This window comes from Argiope bruennichi, chromosome 5 (assembly GCF_947563725.1).
Source record: "Argiope bruennichi chromosome 5, qqArgBrue1.1, whole genome shotgun sequence".
In the NCBI taxonomy this organism is placed as follows: Eukaryota; Metazoa; Arthropoda; class Arachnida; order Araneae; family Araneidae; genus Argiope; species Argiope bruennichi.
In genome coordinates, this window is record NC_079155.1 from 14,290,863 (window position 1) to 14,314,895 (window position 24,033).

At 30.2% G+C, this 24,033-nt stretch overlaps 1 protein-coding gene across 1 annotated transcript in view; it reads left to right on the forward strand.

Moving 5' to 3' along the window:
• LOC129968694 (4-hydroxyphenylpyruvate dioxygenase-like) overlaps positions 1–1,898 on the forward strand; it is a 32,759-nt gene extending 30,861 nt beyond the window's left edge. Inside the window, exon 13 of the mRNA XM_056082854.1 lies at positions 1,424–1,898. Within this exon, the coding sequence (XP_055938829.1) occupies positions 1,424–1,498 (75 nt within the window). The 3' untranslated portion in view covers positions 1,499–1,898. The remainder of the gene's footprint in view (positions 1–1,423) is intronic.
• The last annotated feature ends 22,135 nt before the right edge of the window (positions 1,899–24,033 follow it).

The window sequence follows — 24,033 nt, forward strand, 5'->3', positions numbered from 1 at the left end:
AAAATACATAATAGGGATCAGTAAAATATGATAATTTGTGGATAATATATCATCTCTTTGAATAATTAATTAATATGTGCTTTTTTTGCCAACTGCCGCTTAGGGGGGAACATTTCTTTCAATATACTAATTTTTAACAATATTAAGTATAAATTTATATCTGTGATACTGAGCTAATTTTACACTTACACATTCAAATAGAATTTTAATTTTTTAAAAATCAGTTAATGCAGAAATAGAAAGCAAATCATCTATAATTAAAACCATAATATAATTTAATAAAGTAGACATATAATATTTTCTTCTGATAGCATGAAAATTACTGAGATAAAATGTATCAAATAAAGTCAAATATCAAGAAATATTAATTTTTTTTCTGCTTCTTTATTAGCCTTTTTATTTTAACACAACTTTTTTTACATTTAATAAATATGTTAAGGAGGGGGGAAACCTTAATTCAACACTTGCGGTTTCTTTTATTTAATTTTTTTTTTTTTACATACAAACTATTTTTATATAAAATATTAATAAAAAGATATCATTCAATAAACAAGCTTTCTCCGAGATATGAAACTGATTTTATATTTTCTTAAACTACAGTAACTCCTGACTATTCGGCCTAATGTGGCGGAAGTGGGGAGGGGGCGGATAACAATTAACTCGCTAAAATCCGGATAAGCCAAAGTTTTATGAACTTATTTCTTTGCCCACCAATACCAGAAGACAATGTTTGTGTACCAAAACTCACTGTTATAATATGTATTTTCTCATTTCTTATTGAGTACTAAGCCCTCCATTTATCTCAAGCCTCGTAGAATGTGAACGCAGCCCGGTGAATCATAGAAGCAGTTGCTCCCTTTTGCTGTTAACGAGAGTCTACTCGCTGTAAAGCGCGTAATTTCTCCTCCATAGTCAGTGCAACATTTTTTCGGTTACCACCCATTTTCACTGCGGTACACTTAAAAAAAAACATTAAGTATTACCCAAGATTAATTTACGAATTCTGTACGTATTTTACAATTATAATCAGGAACAGCGGCAACAATTGATGTCCGTTTCACACCGACGAAACAACGAACAGGCAGAATACTGCTCTTTTCCTGTCACAAATTGTATTTTGTATACGGCCCGTAGGAGGATCGTATCAAATTCCCGATTCCAGTGCCTTGGCAATGTTGCCAATGCAATTCTTTGCCTTCCCCATGTAATTACGATAAAAGATAACCAGGCCGGATAGTACAGGAGTACGATAATCACGAACGGGAGACTCGGAAGTGTACTGTAATTTACATTGTATTCGAAATGTATTTCAATAAACATTTTATGCCGAAAGAAGCACACACATCAAACATAAGAGAATCATTTCCATAAAGATGTTTTCAAAGAATATAAATTTATTGTTTCAAAATAAATCTCTTTCTAGGGTTTTGGCGCTGGAAACTTCAAGGCGTTGTTCGAAGCCATTGAAGCTGACCAGGCTGAGAGAGGAAACTTGTAACATGTGACTCGGGAAACGACGAAAAAGAAGACGAAAAATCCATCATTTTAGAGCATCAACCAAGAAGAATATTTTTCGAATGTAAGGGAATATATACAAAAAAAAAAAAAAAAAAAAAATCTCGACTGTTTTGTAGAATTTTATTTTAATCTGTTTGACGAAAGAATTAAAAATAATGGATTTTGAAGTAGTTCTCAAAAATCAAAGGATTCTATGTCATTTATGCCTAGATGATTGTGACAATGAAAAAATTCTTTCAGATCATGATTTTATTCTCAAATTGCAATAATTCATTTTTTAAAAATATTAATAGTAAACTTACAATTTGATGGCAAACTTTATTAATGTATCTATCAGAAACTTTTTCAATTTTGAATAAAGATGTATCATTTTGTCTGGCTTATTTTTAAAAATTTTCATTGAATTTGACTTGTTTCTTGTTTGTAAAGATGGTATTTTGTAATATAATTTTCCTTATGAGCTAATTTCCTAAAATTGTGTACACATGTGTGTTCTGGAAATAATAGAGCATCATAATATTTTCAGAAAATTATAAATCAATCTCTTGATTCTGTTTAATTTTGAATCGATATAAAAGACGCCATTTGGTGATGAATTTTTGAAAAATTAGCCATAAGATTCCATTGCAATTATAATGATGAATTAAGAAATAATGAATACTTACACACATTTAAAAAACGCTTACATTATTCTTCTGAAAGGAATTCTTTTTTAATTAAACACATTCATTTAATTAAAAAAAATTGGCAGTATTGAAAATAATCCCGTAGTGGCATTAAATTATGAAAATATCATAAAATTCCTAAACATGTATTAAAAATTAAAATATATCATAAAGGTAATTAAAATTCTACTTTTCTTAAAGTATTCATATCGGTGCGTCATGAGTTTGAAATTTTTGCATATTTTAACAATATTTTAAGAAACAAAATGTTTGATATATTAAACTTCTGATATATTAATGTTTGATATATTAAACTTCTGATATATTAATGTTTGATATATTAAACTTCTGATATATTAATGTTTGATATATTAAACTTCTGATATATTAATGTTTGATATATTAAATCTTCTGTAATGAATAAATTCTTTCAGGTTAAAATTGATTTTTCGGCCTATTCACATTACTACAGACTTATTTTTTAAAAACTTGAATAAGATTATGCAGTTTAAGAATACGACTTCCTTAATGTGCTTGCATTAAACTTTATGAGTAGTTTGTCATGCTATTTCAAATGGCATTAGTTTACTTTTCGATCTCGTGGCTTTGAAATATTATGGTAAAAAGGAAATGACCATCGTTACCCATAAAACTGTTCGCAAGAAGAGCGAAATTTCAAATTAAAAAAAATTCATTGTTTTAAGGGTAAAACAATCCATTCTTTTTATGATATTATCTATGGCATATGATCATACATAATATCTAATATTATGTATGATCATATTGCCAGGTATTATATGTAACTAATTTGGAAAATTAGTTGATTATGGTATTATGTAAACGTCAACTGCGTTTTATTTTAAGAAGATTAACAAATAATACCTGGACAACGAAACATTTTAATATTCTTAAAGTTTCAAAAAGCATCTATTATAATCATCTTAGAGTTTGAAAATTATTTTTTCAATGAAAACAATTTTCACCATATAATTTTTTTCTATCATTAAATAAGCGTATTTAAGCGTATTTTTCTTTGATAAATTTCATTTTTGAAGTGAAATTCAAATAGTTTTCACTGTTATTATAAATATTTCATTAATTATTATTATTATTATAATTATTTTATTGTTGATGATCAAAATATAAAATCTCTCTCTCTCTCTGTCCTTTTTTTTTTTTGAATTTAAGGCATTTTTTCAAGTAAATATAAGGCTTGCTTTTAATTTTAAAAAATGATATTTTATTGCAGTTATAATTAAAGTTTAAAATCAAGCAATGTCGGAAAAATTTTGAACTGCGCCCATTTTTAAACAATGCTGCTCTTTCTTGCGATAAGTTGTGATATATAAAGATAAAAAAAAATAAGGAAAGATATTTTTATTTATTTATCTTGTCAATTTATTGAGTTTTCAAAAACCACTTTAATTTTTTTTCTCAGTGCAATATTTTGTTTATTAATGAACAAGAATGTCCGAAATTATAGAATGAGTCAAATGATAATAAATCTCGGAATAAATTGTAATATATTACAAATTGAGATATTTAATTTGATTTGTATTTGATTTATGCAATTCGACTTCCTGCTTTAAGAATTAGCATGCATCCTCAAGGATTAAATTTCTCCTTAAGATTTCATCTTGGAAAATCTAATCCTACCGGTGGGATGTGGAAGTTTGGAAAGAGGATGCCAGCTCAGATCCTCGTCATCTGACCGCGGCTCAAAATTACAAGGTCCGACCCAAAACAGCCCTAGCGTTGCTTTAAAACGGGACGTTAATATAACTAAACCAAACCTGTAAATTCTAGGAAATGCTCACTTAATTTTTATATAAAAATTATTATATATTATTATAATGAATTATTATAAAGACATTATTATAATGAATTATTATAAAGACATTATTATAATGTCTGCTTTAGAAGTAACATGAAGGGTTTTTTTTAGGATGGACCTCGTAATTGTGAACCTCAATCTGATGACAATATCGATACATGAGCTGGTATCCACACCCCCTCTGAACTTCCACAAAATACCGACGGAAGGCCGTTGACCAACAACATTAGATTTATCGAATGCTAGCAAGCGTACATGACGAATTACAACAGGGTTTCGCACCTGGAACATTCCGGATCGTAATGTCATTGAACCAGTTTCCATTAAAAAGAATCATATACATATTAAATAGAGCATATGTAAGACAAATAAAATAACACGGTTTTAATGTCCAACAACTTATGGAAGCGTGGATATGACGTTATATTTAAACGATTTAACTGAAATTATATATAATAATCAATACCCTCAGCAAAACAGCTGGTCGCCTGTGGCGACTAATCCAGAGATATTATTGCATAGAAAAAAATAATAATAAAATGACAAAAACTACTGCTGTAACAATGAAAAATTAATATATTTTCTATTCTAACATTAAAATTTTTTATATTCAATACATTTTCGGAAAAATTAGGTTCTACATATAGTGATGGCTCATTCGGACGGTAGGCAAAAAATAAAATAAATAAATAAATAAACTACGAGTGACAGCTTTGCAAATGCATGGCAAATATGTTTTTGCATTTTTCATAAAACGTAGTAAACACTCCAAGAAAATTCATTTCAGAAAGCCGATTTTTACTACAACAAAAAATGGATTGTTAACATTGATAATTACAGTATTTTCAATATCAATATTTATACAAACTAATTTATTCAATTTATATACATGAGGTATAGAGAATGTATTGCAATCGCAAAAGAGATTGACGATCAGAAATCGAGATTTTGACGAATCTTCACGTTTTAGAACCCCCACTCCACCCCGAGTTCGAAAAACAATTTTTTGGCATTATGTATGTCTGTCTATGTGTGACAGAGGTCATTCAAAAACGCTTTGGGCTGTCCTGATCAAATTTGATGTACGGTCTTTACACTAAATTTGTAAATATCTGTCAGATTTTGAGCAAAATCATTTAAGAGGAAGTCTAACTGCCTGGTTGTTCGAATATAAGTTAACACAATAACTACATAACGAAGAAAGCTACATAAATAAAATACAATGCATAGATTTAGCATCTATACTCTAGAAGCCTATCAAATTTTGCACCAAATCTAACAAGAGGTTGACAATCTGTCGGTTTATACTTTCAAAAATATGTAAACGCGATACATCAAGAATACGATGCCTTTAATGTATCAAATTAAGTATGCGATTTTTTTAAAACTTCAATAGTTCTGTAACAAATGCTATTTCAGTCGGTGGAGACAAAAAAAAACCCGTTTAAAACAAGAATTCGATTTTCGTTTGCTATTAAAAGCATGTCAAGAATGAAACACTAAAAAAGAACGTAGAGGATCAAACAATAGATTTAATAAAAGAATCTAAATTCACGTCAAAGGATGAAATTTCGTAACTATGGCACTCCAATGACATGCAAGGCTTTCTCTGGCATTACACCTCTATTACAGATTGCATGAGAAAATTTGAGGAAGACCACCCCCGCAGGTTAAATATGTTAGAATCATGTCTAAGATTATTCATTTAGATAATAGGCTAAGATAATAATTTAGTTTAGGCTGAATTATGTCTGTTTTTCGATGAACAAAGCAATTGAAAAACGCAAAAAAGTTAACGATTTCTATCAAATTTTGTAGGAAACCAGCCACTGTGAAGTCTGTCTGTCTACTCTCACCCATAAACATGTGAAAACGTTAACTCTGGACAGAAATAAGCTAAGTATGTGAAATATAATATACAGTGTTTTAATTCAGACATGGGGATCCGTACAAAATTTTGAACCAAATCTCTATTATGTATGTGAGAGCAGTAGCTCAAACACGTAACCAGTTTATAAATGTATTTTAATACGCTTTCCTTACATTCATTACATTATACATTGCCGGCGTCCTGGCATAGGGGTAGCGCGTCTTCCCCGTGATCTGGGCGTCCCGGGTTCGAGTCCCGGTATGGGCATGGTTGTTCTTCTGTTGTTCTATCTGTGAGATGTGTGAATGTGCCCTCTTGTAAAAAGGGGTTGTGCAAGCGAATGAATGATGCGTGAGTGGCAAAGTCGTACTCTTGGCCCTACTTGGCGCTGCTATAAAAAATAAGAGACGTCCCCCTCAGGATTAAATCGCTGTCTTCGTAACAGCGGGCTTGTCAGTGGCAAGTGCCATAAGAAACAAACAAACAACAAACATTATATATTAGTATCGTATTTTGGATCCAAACGAATAATGGTAAGATACACTGTTCTAAAATTAATTCTTTTCGATCAATACGGAACTACAAGTCAACGCACTACAACCACTACGGAAGAACAAGTTAACAAACGCCAGAGGCCATCCTGAGATTTTCCCCTTCCGCCAAGCGTGATTGATTAACACCTTTAGGGAAGTGCAGTGCTTTTTAACGCTGATGGATTTGGTAGACAAGTAAGTGGATGTGAGGTCTTTTACAAAGTAATGTAGATTTGTCAGTTAAGGGGCGATCTCTTTTGTGTAACACTCTCTGAAGAGCATGGGTTGTCATTGTGGGTCTTGTGGGTATGGGGATGATTATGGGGGGTGGGGTTTGGGATGGGTATGGGTATGGGGGTTTACGAGTTCCGAAAAGTCGGGGGTAATGGCACTTGATGACTTGAAAAAGCAGGCTGCTTCCTTCCTTTATTGTGTTACGATTGCTTATTTGACATTATCGCTATCGACAAGGATTGATGATTTGAAAATCCACTTATTACGGCCGTATTCAGTGGTCAAAACGGTATTCTCCAGTCCAAACCGGCTGTCGATTTCCCCCTGTTTTCTTGATTTGAACTCGATCGCCTTGCACAGATTAATGGGTTTTAACGGCCACCCATTCACGGGTCTTATCTAATCTCTATTCTAATGTGATGAAGACAGATTGGGCCACTTAAAATGTGATTATCTGCACAATAATATAATGATTGCCATTGCCTGAAATTCATTTGATACTACTTTCACACTCGTAGTGTCATGCATGTTATGAAAACCATAACTTTCCCAAAATGCGTTATGTCCAACATAAGGTAAATGATTCTTCACAGATGTATCTTATCGAAATCACATCCTTTTGAATCTTATCTAATACTTTGAGCTTCAAACCATTGCGAATAATGAAGGAGATAAGAATTTATGAAAAATTAAAAAAGCTCGTTATTTTAATATTCTCTAATCTATCTAATGAGCCAAATGTAATAAATCGGTGATAATGCATAATTACCCGTGATTATTCATAATCACTGATAAGTTTAGTCATGATTATGAACAATCACCTCTAGTTATACATGTTACTGCCAAAGCCCGAAGTTCGGCCAATTCGCGTTTTGGCCGAGAGGTTTGGCCAAAGTCCGAAGTACTTATAATTAATATTGTATATTCTACTTTGGCTGGCCATTTCGCGAAGTGGCTGAGAATCCCTTGCCAAAGCCCGATGATGTAATTGCAATACCAACAGCGGAACAAATATCTGTAAATGTAGGAAGAATCAATGCTTATGCAATTCGAAATACCATGGAAGTTCAACTTGTTGTAATAAATGATGCTTAGCACTATCGTAATTGTTTTCATCATTTGAAATTATTAAAATTCACTATTAAAACAGAATACTTAAAAATAAGTAAAATGTACTTATTCTTGAGTGCTTCGTGTTGTTATAATAGCTCCGAGTAAAATAGACTTAAATTTCAGAAATGCATGTGCTCACTTTGTGAATACGTACAGGGATTCGAATATGAGTACGTGTTTTTTCAAATCTGCTGAAAGTATGCAAACTTAAATTTGCAAAATGAAATCTCGACTGACATGGTTGGATCCAGATGGATTCGAACACAGACCGTTCGACCTGCAACCCATTGCGCTGCCAACTAGGATAATTCGCAAAAGAACGGTGTATTCCAAGAAATGTTTTAAGGGTGGTCGTAAGTCTTTTTCTGATCCATAGACCTAATGCTAAATTTTCCAGATTACATTCTCTTCCGAAATATCGATTCATAAAATACGACCTTTTTTACAAGGGAAAAAAAATAATATTAAGAGTAAATTAAAATAAATATAATGACATTTATGCGTAAAATTTAAATAAGGACATGTTGTAGGTGAAATTCGACAGATGGCATAAAAAAATGTCTTTAAATAATATTAACAAGAAAACTATATTTCCTTCATATTTGTTTTAATTAGCCCTTATATTTGCTATTTACCTTTGAAAAAAATTTCATATTTTTTGAAGCGATATTTCGAGAGACATTGTGATCTAGGATCTTTAACGTTAGGTCTATGGGGCAGAAAAAGACTAATGATCATCATTAAAAGTAATTGACAAATTGAGTATTCCATTTGCCTTTGTATTCATACACAATACGCAGCGCATTTGCTCAAGATATAATTCGTCATTTTGAAGGGCGCAAATCTAAACTTCACGCTATCACGTTGTTACAGCATATACATTCACTGAATAATTTCTATTATGGCTTTAATATGAGAACAGAATAACACGATATTATATTTTTATATATTACAAGCTTATTTTTAACTCAGAGGTGTCACTTATATTTGAACTTGTTTCTGAAACAATTGTACTTTAAAAAAAAAAACAGTTCACAGAAGTACTCATTTTTAAATACTTCATTTTTAACAGTATGTAAAACAATCTGCTCTTGATTTCTTTCTTCCTGCTTTGGCCGACCGTCCCACGTCACTTCGCGAATTGGCCGGCCGAAGCCCGAAATCAAGAAAAGATCGGACATTGACACGACCCCCGTTAGACATCCCCCGTTGTCTATCGGGGGTTGTGACATTGACCGGTAAGTTTACAGCAACGTTGGCCTAAACGCGAATTGGCCGATTTCGAGCTTTGGTCGTAACATACATAATTTCCGGTTTAATCACATTTAACTTTATGTGTGTGTGTGTGTGTGTGTGTGTGTGTGTGTGTGTGTAATGATATCTCTTAATCTAATTTATTTCCTAATTTTTATCTTTTAGCCTATATTAACCTTTCTTTTAAATTTTTCTCTCATTTTCTGATCCAGTTCCTTTTTTTTTTTTTTTTTTTTTTTTAATTTAGGTAATTCTACACGCTCTCTATAAAACTGCTCACTTCAGTATTTTCTCACGCTTCAAGTGAAGGGATAAAAATCCGTAATGCTTACAACATTCTTTAAAATATACCTAAAATTCTCTCGTTTCTTTTAAAATTCGGCCTAGTTTTCCTTTATCGTAATTAAATGGAGAAGGCAAGGCAATGTTACCAGTGAAACATTGCCAAGATATTAGAAACGGGAATCTGATACGATCCTCCTACCAGTCGTCTGCAAAATGCAAGTTGTGACAGGAAAAGAATAGCCTTCTGTTCCTTGTTCATTGTTGCGTCAGTGTGTAACGAACCGCAGTTGTTGCGCTGTTCCTGATTATAATTGCACATTACGTATAGGATTCGTAAATTGTTCTTGAGGCATGCTTAATTTTTTTAAAGTGTACCGTGAACAGTTTATATCCTTTAACTTACTTTTTCTTTAATAAATTCTTGAAACGTTCAATGCAGTATATAAAAATATACGAACTAAAAGTGCAAAGTCTTCTATGTTAATTGGATAAGTTACCGGCAACTCATTCTATAATTCATCGGGCCGCGGCTGCGTTCACATTGAGATAAATGGAAGACTTAATAACTCAATAAGAAGTGAAAAAATACGCATTATAACAGTGAGTTTTGGTATAAATACATACTTTGACTTCTGGTATTGGTGGGCGAAGAGATAAGTTTATAGAACTCCAGCCTAGCCGGCTTTTTTGTTATCCGGCCTGTCCTTTCGCCACATTAGACCGGATACTCGGGAGTGTACTGCAAATGACGAGAATATCTTCTCCACCTGTTCTCACTCTGTTTGAATTTCCCACCCTGATAGAGCACGAAATTATTTTTTTTTCATATTAAAAAATGAATTCGATTTGATTTTCGATGTGTTTGAATTTATACGTTTTTTTCATTCTTTTTTCTTCCTTATCCTTTCTCTTAAATATCACCTCAAAATCAGAGAAACGCTAAGAAGGTTTACATTGAATTGAACGGTTGTTTGTGTTTTACTTTCGGATGTCCGAGTGCGAAAGCTCATGGTTTATGAAAATCGATATAAAAAAGTATATTTTTTAAGGAAAAAATGAATGCAATCAAATTCAACAATTTTACACAATGCAATAAGACAGTAATTGTCAAAAACATTATTTACAGAAGATATATACTTGTAAAATTAAAGCAAGAAAATGATCGACGATCTATTCCTCATTTTTAATGACTACTTTTCAAGAAGCTCAACTCTTCAATGAATAAAAATACAGTCACATACAATAGTGTCATTAACAAAAACATCTTAAATTTCTACATATTCTTTTCCGACGGCCCATGTCTTCACATTTCAACAACTCTAAAGTCACATTATTTAGCTTATTTATTTACTAATCGCTTTTCGAGATCAAATGATTCGTCGAGGATTTTGGCCATATTTAAATTCAGTTAAATCGTTTAAATATAATTACAAGTCCATCCTCCCCTCAAATTGTCAGATATTAAAGTCGTATTATTTTGATTGTCTTTGATATGTTTTGTTCATCGTATGTACTTAGTATGCGCATTTAGTAGAGTCCAATCATGATATCAGAGCGCTATTTTTTGACCTTCTATTGACCTTCTTTGCAAGATTTTTTTCCTTTTTTTGTGAAATAAATCAGGCTGATATAATTCATACTCTAGATTAAAGGAAAAATGTTTAAAAAATCCTAGTATAAATATATAATATAAAATAATTAAAAAACAGTGTGATGGAAATAATCATCACCATGCAAATTTACATGTTAACCTCCGTATAAGATCTTCAGTGTCTCTATCTTCTAAATTTCTCCACTTATTATCGCTTTTATTAGCAAAAAAAAAAAAAAAAAAATCTCAGATTAGTTATAAAAAATATTCAAGAAGTCGCACGTTTCTTCCAATCTTAACAAACAGCGAAATGACAAGTTCAAACCCGCTATAATAATTGTGGCATGTGATTTTTTTTTTTTTTTTTTGACAGCTGCGTTCCTTATTACGCAACAGTCCTGAAAAAAGTTGCCAACAACAACCCATTTACAGCACACCTGTTTTGAGTACAATTTTTTGTTCATTAAATGTTATGGAAATTTCCATCATCATGTAAAGAAGGCTTAAAAGCCTAAATGTATGATTCATTCAAGTTTCATGGTCATGGTTTTTTTTTATTTGTCTTGTAAACTATGCAGATTTTAATTAGAATCCTTTTCCTATAGTGTTTAGGCTCATTTTCAGCGCCAGCCATTCTGGGGTTTCGAACGAAATAAACCCTGAGTTCAGACTGGATTTTCATGCGAGTTTCCCGTGGATCATGGCTGAATCACAGGATAGATGCTCTGCTAAATGTCAAACGAAACCGCCTTGCCTAGAATTATTGTTCATATTTATTTCCTGATAAATGAGGGTAATTTATAAATGCAAATGTATACCTTTAATATTTTAGTTAGCATTAATTGTTGCGACTTATGGCATATTACAAACTGGCTGACAGTTCTCTGTCAGCGATTTAAGCTGAGTGAGCGTCTCTTATTTTTCCAGTAGCGCCAACTAGAACCAGGAGTACGACTTAGCTACTTCATGCGTCACATTCGCTTTCACAACCCCTTTCTAGAGGAGGGCACATTCACACACCTCACAGATAGAACATAGAACAACCATGCCCGAACCGGGACTCGAACCCGGGACGCCTAAATCACGGGGAAGACTCGCTACCCCTATGGCAGAACGCTGGCTGCATTATTTAACCCTAATTTGAAACCTCTTTGTTGAGTTTTGCAATTAACTGCTTAAAAAACGAATAAAGTTCACTTTATTTATTCATCACATTTAGCTTACTTCAATGAAAAGAACATCAAGCGATTAAATATTTGAGCGATAAATAATGGAAACAATTTGAGTTTCAGGGTGACAATAAATCTATTATTAGAAATTAAACAATAATAATAGTAATTTTAACAAATTTCTCAAATTCAAGAAAAATTTGCTCAACTACTAAATTAATATAATTTAAAAGATATTTTTAAAATTCTGAACGGGGTGCAAAAATTTTTGCGCTGCAATATTTTCAAAAGTAAGTGCGGAAAAACGCCAAAAATTCAAGTAATTTTTAATTAAAATTTCATTAACATTTCTCCCAGGTGCATATTCCTACTTTACAAGGAATATAAGAAACAAATTTTGTAGCTATACGTCAAATTTTCTGGCCTATAGAGAGCCGAAACACGCATTCATATTTATTATTAGAATATATAAAGATTTCTTAATGAAATCCCATTTAAATGTAATGACTATCTTTGTTTACTTTGGAATAACATGATTCATGCGGATAAAAATACTAACTAGATTTTGCATTAATTAAATTTTTTTATAGTTAATAAACTATATCTGACATATAATTTCAGAAATTAACTTTGCTACTAGTCTGTTATAATCAGAACAATGTTATAGTACACTCCCGTTTATCCGGTTCAAGAATATCCGGCCGAGTTTTCTTTTATCATAATTAAATGAGGAAGGCAATGCATCTATTAAGTCATCTATTAAGGACTTTTTCAAACCTAAAAACTGTAAGTTTTGAACTGTTAACTTAGTGTTGATTTTTCAAATTATGCAATATTTATCAGTGAAAAATAAAATCAGTTTTGAAACAATTTTCAGAGGGATTAGGCCGACGATTTACGTTAATGTTTTGTTTATGTTTCCTGCATTTAAGTTGGGCATTACATAATTTATATTAAATGCGAGCAGTTTATATCCTTTAACTTATTTTTTTTTTTCTCTAACAAATTCTTGAAACGTGCAGTGCAGTATATAAACATATATACACTGCTAGTACAGAACCTAGTACAGAAACTACTTCTATGATTCACCGGGCCGATACATTGAGATAAATGGTGGGCTGGGTACTCAATAGGAAGTGAGAAAATACGTATTATTAAGTGAGTTTTGGTATAAAAACTTTGTGTTTTGGTGGGCAAAGAAATGAATTCATAGAACTCTGGCAAATCCTGCTTTTTTTTAAATAAAATGAAACTGGAAGTAAAATAAAATTCCAAGTTAAGAAGTATATAAGAACAATTAAGATTTGTCATTGGTTTAAAGATAAATATTTATAATTGAAACATTAGTTTAAGCCGCAAATGCATGCAGCTTAAAATTCAATAGTTTTTAGCCGAATGATTTGTGATGCCTAATATTTCTTAAACTCATGAAAAATGAGGCACCAAATAAAATTGAAATGATACAAAGTATAAGATACATACTTTATACTTCCATGTTGATTACAAAAAAAAATTTAGATAAAAGCTGAAGTACAGTCCTAAAATAAAGCCACTTTTAGAACTTTAGTATTTATCATGGCATTTTTACAAAATTGGCATAAAAAGAATAAGTCAAAGATGTCGATTTATTTATATAAAAAAAATTACCGATTAATAGAATTAATTAATTAGCATCTAAAACATTTTCCATTATAGTAATCAAGATGTTTTAATAACTTGATTTGGTACACTTTTTTTACGTGTGTGATAAATTTCTTTCCAAAGTTTACAGTAGTTCATGAGATATGTATAATTTCAATTGTTTGAAACTTTAACTTAAAAGTACCAACACATTAAGGATCATATATTCAACTAATAGGAGCTTGCTAAAAGCAAAAGGAAAAAATAAACTTAAGTTTTTTTATTTATTTTATTTGTAGTTTTCTTTCTTTCCTTGTCGCTCTTTCTCTCTCTCTCTCTCTCTCTCTCTTATTTCGAAAAGTTAACTAAATATAATTCAGTTTGATCTTTAGTATAATCATCCATTTTGAAATTTTAACTAATAAATGATTTTCTTTCATGAAAATTTAAGCATTATCTTTTAATTATCTTTATGAAATTTGTGCATTATCTTTAATGAAATTTAAGTATTAGGCATTAATTTAAAAGCAATGAAAATTACTTTTTAAAATATTTAGAATATGGTTGATGGTGCCTTAGTTGCTTTAGTAATCCTCAGAAAATTTTATTGTAGAGGCAGAGTTTCAATACTTTCACATGAATTGTTGCCTAAATGGTAAGAAATCATTTCACATAACAGTATTTTAAATCAATAAATTTATACAGTTTTATTTCAAGAAACGGTTTTATTATAAATTTATACGGAGATATTATTTAATGGAAGCGATTGTTAATTAGATAGAAATTTACTTAGCCGAGAAGTATACATTTTTTTTAATAGTTAAAATATTATAGGTTTGGTCTTAAATAGATTTGAACAACTAAACAAGTCAGTAAAATGAATAAGTGTTAGAATTTTAAACAACAAAAATAAAGAATATTTCTGGAAGAAAACTCCATTTGACGTCACCTGGTTAACAAAACTGCAAATGAGTGATATTTATGGTGATAAAATCGAATTTTTTTTTTCTTCTAGAATTCAAGAAAATGAAGTTTTTAAATTTATTTTCTCGTGTATGAAATATATAATACAAAACATTGCAACTATCAAATAATTTCTCACCGAGAATTTACTAAAACATGATATTTAAAAAAATGCTTGAATTCATTTTTTTTTTTTTTTTTAAATTATGTCTGCCTATCTGTGGAAATGGAAACTCAAAAATGAAATGAGTTAGAACAACGAATTTTGGAGTGTGGTCTACCAGCCAAAAATGTATTGTATCAACAATTTCCATTTGCTAAAAAACGCAAAACAAACATTTTCTTATTTGATAACATCAGTTATATTTTATGTCAGATTCCTCAGGGCGTAAAGACGCACACTTTGGGAATCATTGATACAGGGTATCAAAACGTGGTAACCAACCAAATTAAGGTAGTTTGTATAAAAATTTAGGTTTCAGAACCATGGACACCAAATATTTACCAGATTCTGCAGCATTTTCTATCCCAATTATTTTTAATTACTATTTAGATTAGATTAAAAAAACCATAATTGAATAATTTTAATCAAACATTTTTAAAAAAAAATATAGTAGGAAATGGTAAATTACAAATTCTTGAATTTTTATTCGAGATATTACTTTAGCCCGAGACTGATTTTCAATGAAAAAATCTGTCAAAACTAGGGACTGCCTCGTCTAATTCGAAAAATCTGTTCACTGTGTAGTTATTTTGTAATCGATGGATCTTTGCAATTAAGGATATACGAAATGCATTAATACTCTGTTCACTCTTTTACCTATTTCAAAAGTCAAAAAAGAGAACAAAATTTAAATTTATTTTTATTTAAAAGTATACACTTTAAGTAATTTCTAAAAGTTAAATTGTCTCCTTTGTCCAATCAAATCGAAGTAATTTGTATAAAAATTAAAACCATTGACGCCAAATATGTACCGCATTATCTCTCCCAAATATTCTTAATTACTACTTAGATTTTTAAAAAAACATAAATAACTAATTTTAATGAAACATTTTTCAATACGTAGAAACGGTAAAATACAAGCTCTTTAATTATCATTCAAAATGCTCTTTTAATCCTGAAATAATTTTCAAAGACATAAACAATCAAAAACCGAGATTGCCTCGTCCAATTTGAAAAATCTGTTCACTGTGTAGTTATTTTGTAATCGATGGACCTTTGCAATTACGGATATACGAAATGCATTAATACTCTGTTCACTCTTTTACCTATTTCAAAAGTCGAAAAAGATAACTAAATTTAAATTTATTTTTATTTAAAAGTATACATTTTAAGTAATTTCTAAAAGTTAAATTGCCTCCTTTGCCCAATCAAATCGAAGTAATTTGTATAAAAATTAAAACCATTGACGCCAAATATGTACCGCATTATCTCTCCCAAATATTCTTAATTACTATTTAGATTTTTAAAAAAACATAAATAACTAATTTTAATGAAAAATTTTTCAATACGTAGAAACGGTAAAATACAAGCTCTTTAATTATCATTCAAAATGCTCTTTTAATCCTAAAATAATTTTCAAAGAGATAAACAATCAAAAACCGAGATTGCCTCGTCCAATTTGAAAAATCTGTTCACTGTGTAGTTATTTTGTAATCGATGGATCTTTGCAATTACGGATATACGAAATACATTAATACTCTGTTCACTCTTTTACCTATTTCAAAAGTCGAAAAAGATAACTGAATTTAAATTTATTTTTATTTAAAAGTATACATTTTAAGTAATTTCTAAAAGTTAAATTGCCTCCTTTGCCCAATCAAATCGAAGTAATTTGTATAAAAATTAAAACCATTGGCGCCAAATATGTACCGCATTATCTCTCCCAAATATTCTTAATTACTACTTAGATTTTTAAAAAAACATAAATAACTAATTTTAATGAAACATTTTTCAATACGTAGAAACGGTAAAATACAAGCTCTTTAATTATCATTCAAAATGCTCTTTTAATCCTGAAATAATTTTCAAAGAGATAAACAATCAAAAACCGAGATTGCCTCGCCCAATTTGAAAAATCTGTTCACTGTGTAGTTATTTTGTGATGCATGGATCTTTGCAATTTCGGATATACGAAATGCATTAATACTCTGTTCACTCTTTTACATATTTCAAAAGACAAGAAAGAGAACAAAATTTAAATTTATTTTTATTTAAAAGTATACATTTTAAGTAATTTCTAAAAGTTAAATTGTCTCCTTTGCCCAATCAAATCGAAGTAATTTGTATAAAAATTAAAATTATTGACACCAAATATTTACTAGATTCTACCGCATTATCTCTCCCAAATATTCTTAATTACTATTTAGATTTAAAAAATTATAAATAATTTTAATAAAGCATTTTTTTAAATACAGCAGGAAACTGTAAAATACAAGCTCTTCAATTATCATTCAAGATACTCTTTTAATTCTGAAATAATTTTCAAAGAGATAAACAATCAAAAATCGAGATTGCCTCGTCTAATTCGAAAAATCTGTTCACTGTGTAGTTATTTTGTGATGCATGGATCTTTGCAATTTCGGATATACGAAATGCATTAATACTCTGTTCACTCTTTTACATATTTCAAAAGACAAGAAAGAGAACAAAATTTAAATTTATTTTTATTTAAAAGTATACATTTTAAGTAATTTCTAAAAGTTAAATTGTCTCCTTTGCCGAATCAAATCGAAGTAATTTGTATAAAAATTAAAATTATTGACACCAAATATTTACTAGATTCTACCGCATTATCTCTCCCAAATATTCTTAATTACTATTTAGATTTTAAAAAAACATAAATAACTAATTTTAATGAAACATTTTTCAATACGTAGAAACGGTAAAATACAAGCTCTTTAATTATCATTCAAAATGCTCTTTTAATCCTGAAATAATTTTCAAAGAGATAAACAATAAAAAACCGAGATTGCCTCGTCCAATTTGAAAAATCTGTTCACTGTGTAGTTATTTTGTAATCGATGGACCTTTGCAATTACGGATATACAAAATGCATTAATACTCTGTTCACTCTTTTATATATTTCAAAAGTCGAAAAAGATAACTAAATTTAAATTTATTTTTATATAAAAGTATACATTTTAAGTAATTTCTAAAAGTTAAATTGCCTCCTTTGCCCAATCAAATCGAAGTAATTTGTATAAAAATTAAAACCATTGACGCCAAATATGTACCGCATTATCTCTCCCAAATATTCTTAATTACTATTTAGATTTTTAAAAAAACATAAATAACTAATTTTAATGAAACATTTTTCAATACGTAGAAATGGTAAAATACAAGCTCTTTAATTATCATTCAAAATGCTCTTTTAATCCTAAAATAATTTTCAAAGAGATAAACAATCAAAAACCGAGATTGCCTCGTCCAATTTGAAAAATCTGTTCACTGTGTAGTTATTTTGTAATCGATGGATCTTTGCAATTACGGATATACGAAATACATTAATACTCTGTTTACTCTTTTACCTATATCAAAAGTCGAAAAAGATAACTGAATTTAAATTTATTTTTATTTAAAAGTATACATTTTAAGTAATTTCTAATAGTTAAATTGCCTCCTTTGCCCAATCAAATCGAAGTAATTTGTATAAAAATTAAAACCATTGACGCCAAATATGTACCGCATTATCTCTCCCAAATATTCTTAATTACTATTTAGATTTTTAAAAAAACATAAATAACTAATTTTAATGAAACATTTTTCAATACGTAGAAACGGTAAAATACAAGCTCTTCAATTATCATTCAAAATGCTCTTTTAATCCTGAAATAATTTTCAAAGAGATGAACAATCAAAAACCGAGATTGCCTCGTCTAATTCGAAAAATCTGTTCACTGTTTAGTTATTTTTTAATGCATGAATATTTGCAATTACAAATTTAAGAAATGCGGTATTACTCTGTTCACTCTTCGACATATTTTAAAAATTGAAAAAAAGTATTAAACTCTATTTTTTTTTAATTTTTTAATTTAGCAATACCTACTTTAAGTAATTTCTAAAAGTTAAATCATCTATGTTAGCAATAAGCATTTATATTTAAGTAAAGTGAGAGATATTTCGTTCGAATTCAGGTGAAACATATGACGTGTATTTGAGCTAAGTCACAAGCCACTGAGAATAAAAATTGGGCTAAAGCAAGACATCTTACTCTTAGTCCACAGAATTGCCACAACCCCAAATAGTGCACAAGTTTATATAATCGTTTTTTTTATAATAATTTTTTTCATGCTTTTTTTCCCTCTTTATTTTTCCCCCTTAATGAAGTGCTGTCTTAAATAAGAGGCAAATGCATTTACTAGAGAACTTGCCTCGAAAAAAAATGCACACTAGAATGTTTACAAAAATGCAATGCATGCTTGAATAATGCGGAAAGCGGCTGCGTTTTAACTCTGCAGTATAAGTTTCCTGAAATTTTTTTAATGAATATAAGCTGAGACGCGTTTCTATAATATTACTGCCCTCCCGAGCAATCACATCTTCGAGCACAAGAAAGCATTCAGCATTTCAAGCATTTCAGGGCATAAATCAAATTATTTCTTTCCATTCACAGCATATGTCACATAGACCTTTATCTAACCTAATACATCTGGAATCAGGACCACCAGATGATACCATGCATGCGCTTTCCTAATCATTCATCGATAATACCCCTTCCTATCCATTTCATTGATAATGAATTGCTCTTTCTGCTACTTGACATCCATTCCATTCAAGTCAAAAATTTGTAACGAGAATGGGAGGCGTCCATCAAGCCTTTTTGTATCTGTAAATTCAAAGAAAATATATTACTATGGTTCTGTAATCGGATTGCTTATTCAGTAACTTCCCAGAGTGAAAGAATGCAAAGGAGGGCGAAATTTTGTTTAGGTTCGTTTATAAGTGGAAGGGGTAATTTATCTGGAATCCTTCAAAGGCATTTCGATGGATCATCCAGGTCCGTACCAACACATAAGATGAAAATCGAACTGTTCTAGTAATACTTTTCAACATAGTTTTCATTCCAGTATTTTATGAAAACAAGCATTCAACTTTACGCGGAATACATCTGTAATAATAATTATATAGGTGTGTATGTATGCGTGCGTGCATAAATGTGTGTGAGTGTAAATGTGTGCCTAGGTATGTGTAAATGTGTGCGTGCATAAATGTGTGTGAGTGTAAATGTGTGCCTAGGTATGTGTAAATGTGTGCGTGCATAAATGTGTGTGAGTGTAAATGTGTGCCTAGGTATGTGTAAATGTGTGCGTGCATAAATGTGTGTGAGTGTAAATGTGTGCCTAGGTATGTGTAAATGTGTGCGTGCATAAATGTGTGTGAGTGTAAATGTGTGCCTAGGTATGTGTAAATGTGTGCGTGCATAAATGTGTGTGAGTGTAAATGTGTGCCTAGGTATGTGTAAATGTGTGCGTGCATAAATGTGTGTGAGAGTAAATGTGTGCCTAGGTATGTGTAAATGTGTGCGTGTGTGTGTATTTTGGCATTCTACACGGCAGAACGTTTGACTTATAGGGTTGCCAAATATGGCACATTTGAGGAAGAGAATATTTATTTCTCACCAATTTTTGGGAGGAATTTTAATCATTATTTTAATTATGTAAAAATAATTAATATTTTGGGGTTTTCCTGAGATAACTTCCGAAAATGTTACAAAACAGAAATGATTTTTTTTTTTATCTTCTCAAGATGCAAAATTTATACTATTGATATTAAATCTTTTGATTTAAATATTTTGTTTCCAATTTTTAATTAATATTTAAAAAAGTATTTTAAGCGTATTTTATATCAATACCATTCGTTTTTCATTTTTCGATATCATTCATCTTGGATGATATAGCAATAAATTTCGTACATAATTCATATTTAAAAAAATAAATTTAAGGTCACATACCAGTTCAATGAGCAAATCAAATGACAGTTCTTAGGAAAGGAAATTCTTAGTTTTTCTAGAAAATCTTGAATCGTTTGCTACAAAAATCTGAAATTCAATTTACAACCGAGATTATAAAATTGCGAGTAAATATTTTTTGCAGGCACGTTTTCCGGAGTACCATCGGGCTGGTACTACAGCGGTGAATCCTATGTTGTGCAATAATCATGAAATTTCGTTTGCTTAAAAAAATAAGTAAATAAATAACCATGAGCACAATTTATTCTTAGATATGACAACACCCCAAGATTTTTTTTTTACGTCTTTAAAATTTTCAATGATAGTTTTGTATTAACAAAGTTTGTTTTGCTAGCCATTGAAAATGAAGAATCGATTAACTATTATAGGGTAACATTAACGACATGCAACGCCTTCCTTAATCAATTAATCTTCTGGGTTTTAAAATGTGTTGAATTTCTTTTCTTTTTTTTTTTTTTCAAGATGTCTTCAAAAATTAAATTTATTCTGTAATCAATTGATGGCAATAAAGTTTCCCGTTCATAAATAGTTAGGAACTTGGATTAATAAATTGGCCTTTTTTTTTTCCTTCTTCTTTTTCTCTTTTTTTTTTCCCCTTCTTTTTTTTGAGTTTTTGTTGTTTATTTATTGGCCGTTTTGATGGCCAGCTGGTTCACCAGCAATTTGGGTTGCGCTTCTCTTATATAACTTAATATTCATGATTCACTCACGAAAATATTTTCAAGCATTGGATTGTGGTAGTCATTTATTTCAATAGCCTTACACCTATTTTATTCACTGTATACTCAAACCACTTAAATAAAGTTTCCCACAATATCAGAGAGCAGTTTACTGTAATCATGTAACTAACTGATCTAACTTTGCTGTTAAAAATATATACAATTCACCTAACTTTCTTTATACTGTAATTTCTCTTTGTTTTTCATTTTGCAAGGATTTATTAATGAAATGAAGAAAACAGAACAAAAACATATTATTGAGAATTGGGCAAAAACATATTTAAAAAAAAAAACTGTTAAAATGCATACATTTTTTTCTCAGTTTTTAAATTAGTATCATTAAAAAGATAATTACTTGAATTTTCAGATAGTTACAAAGCCGTTTTATTGCTTTTATATTTCAGGGAGTTATTCCTAAATAACACAACTGTTACTCAATTTTCAATTAATTAAAATTTGGAAAATATCGCTCTGAATTGCACAATCCAATCCTCTAAAATATATCGCTGCCAAATTTGGCAGCTCTAGGTCAAATGGTTTATTCTGCATACTGCCAACACAAATACAGACACATACACACACGTCCTCTTTTATTAATAGTGAATATGGAGATCTATTAAAAATAATTTCGGGTAAATTTATCATTATATGTTTCAGTCAGTTTAATATTCAGATCTATGTGAACTTAAAAGCTAATGAAACATGCAAATAATATTAGAAATTCTTAATATTTTAATATGATAACATTCTGTCGGTCGCATTTCATCTGCGAATGGAGGCAAGAAATTTTGCAAAGTACTAAATGTAAAAATATTTTTAAAATGCTCAGTAGGGTAAACAATTGGAACTAGAGCCATTAAATTTCGGTTTACTTATCGGATAGTAGATGCTATAAAAGAAAAGGCCTTTCAAAGTTTTAATTAGCTTATTAAATAAAAATCAATCCATTTTTAACATTCTCTTTAATAAATTCGAAGCTAATGAGTGCACAAAAATCATTATTACTGTAACTTTAAAAAAATTAATTTTAAATAATATCCATTTTGTTTCTGTATGATTTTAATTTCTCTTTTAAAAATATTTTTGAATTCATTTTATAAGAATGTTTTTCATTGTTTTAGTTTACTCATCTATATATGATAGCGCAGCGAAGCTATTAAATATATTTCTTTTTCTTCTTATTATAGTTTTGATATAATTCAGAATAAAATTTTAAAGAAATATCTGGCGAAACAAGCCTTAAACATTAAAGAGATTCGATGTTTATTCGGATTATAGATTCAAATCTCTTTTAGTTACATATTTTCTTTCATTCTTTGATTTATTTACATTTATATAATTTTTTTTCCTAGCATTGCTTTTTTAGATGCGATTTATGATTGTTTCTAGAATCAAAGTTGCGTATTTTTTTTAGTATACGAGTATCATTACATATTATTTGTTTTGATAGTAGATTAAATGCTTTATAAGTTTAATTTAGTTTTTTGTATTAACTTCTCGTTTTAAAGCAACACTAAGGCTCTTTTGGGACGGAATTCGTCATTTTGAACCGTGGTCTGATGACGGGGGCGACAAAAGAGCTGGCACTCCCCTCTCCAAGCTTCCACACCACACCATTGGGAAGATAGATGTTGTATAAATTTGTACTTTAAGAACCAAGGATGAGGCTTTACAATTTTGGGAATATCTAGATGTTCTTTAATCCAAATTTTTTACGGGAATGTTGTGGGTGGTCTTTAGCTTATTGTTAATAAAAAAGGCCTTAGAGTTTTAAATTATTTAAATAGACCAATAATTACTCAATTAAAATTCATTCTCACGCTTCTTTGTCACAGAAACCTTTATCAAAAATAATCGAGTTTGTTACAATGCTCATTTACAGTTAACTCTTCAATGTGCACACTATCTTTTCACTTCCCTTCAGAAAGAAATGAAATATACGAATAAGACTTTATGAAGATCATTCCGGTGATAGAATTTTATTAATAATAGCCTGGCCCCATATTTGAATAATAAATTTAAAAACTGACTGACCTTATAATATTTTATGTAAATATTTTATATAATTTTTATTTATCGTTTATATTGATATGGTTGAACTATTTATGCCATGTTCATGCATTTATATTTCATTATCAAAACTTTCAATATCTCCACTAGAGTGGACCAAAGACGAGTCTGGTTTCTACAAGCTAATGTTATTTTTTTCAAATTTATTTTCTTCACAGATGCCAATTTGAGATCTTTTGAGATGACCAATCTTTTCATTGTGCAATGAAATTGGAACGTAAAAAATCCTCTTTGTGCAGCTGAAATATTTTTCACTCAGAGATATTCTCTGTCATATCAGCAATGTCGCACACGCAAAGGCTGTAGCATTACTTCATGAAAATATCCTCTCCCACCGCTTTTTGGTAACCAAGCAAAAACGAGTTTTATATTCCTGGAACCTATTTCATAGAGGGTCAAAGAAAACAATTGTGATATTTAGCGACAGTTATTAAATCGAAAATTGAGAGAAATTCTGAGAAAGCAAATGTCACTCAAGGAAATTAAAGTGGTGGGAAAGTGCCAGCCTTGGAATCTACGAGTTTCATGTTCGAGACCCGATTTCATCCAAAAGCCCTAATGTAAGAAGATCTTTTGAATGTTAAATATATCGGGCCAAATATCACACTGCTGGTGTGATGCGG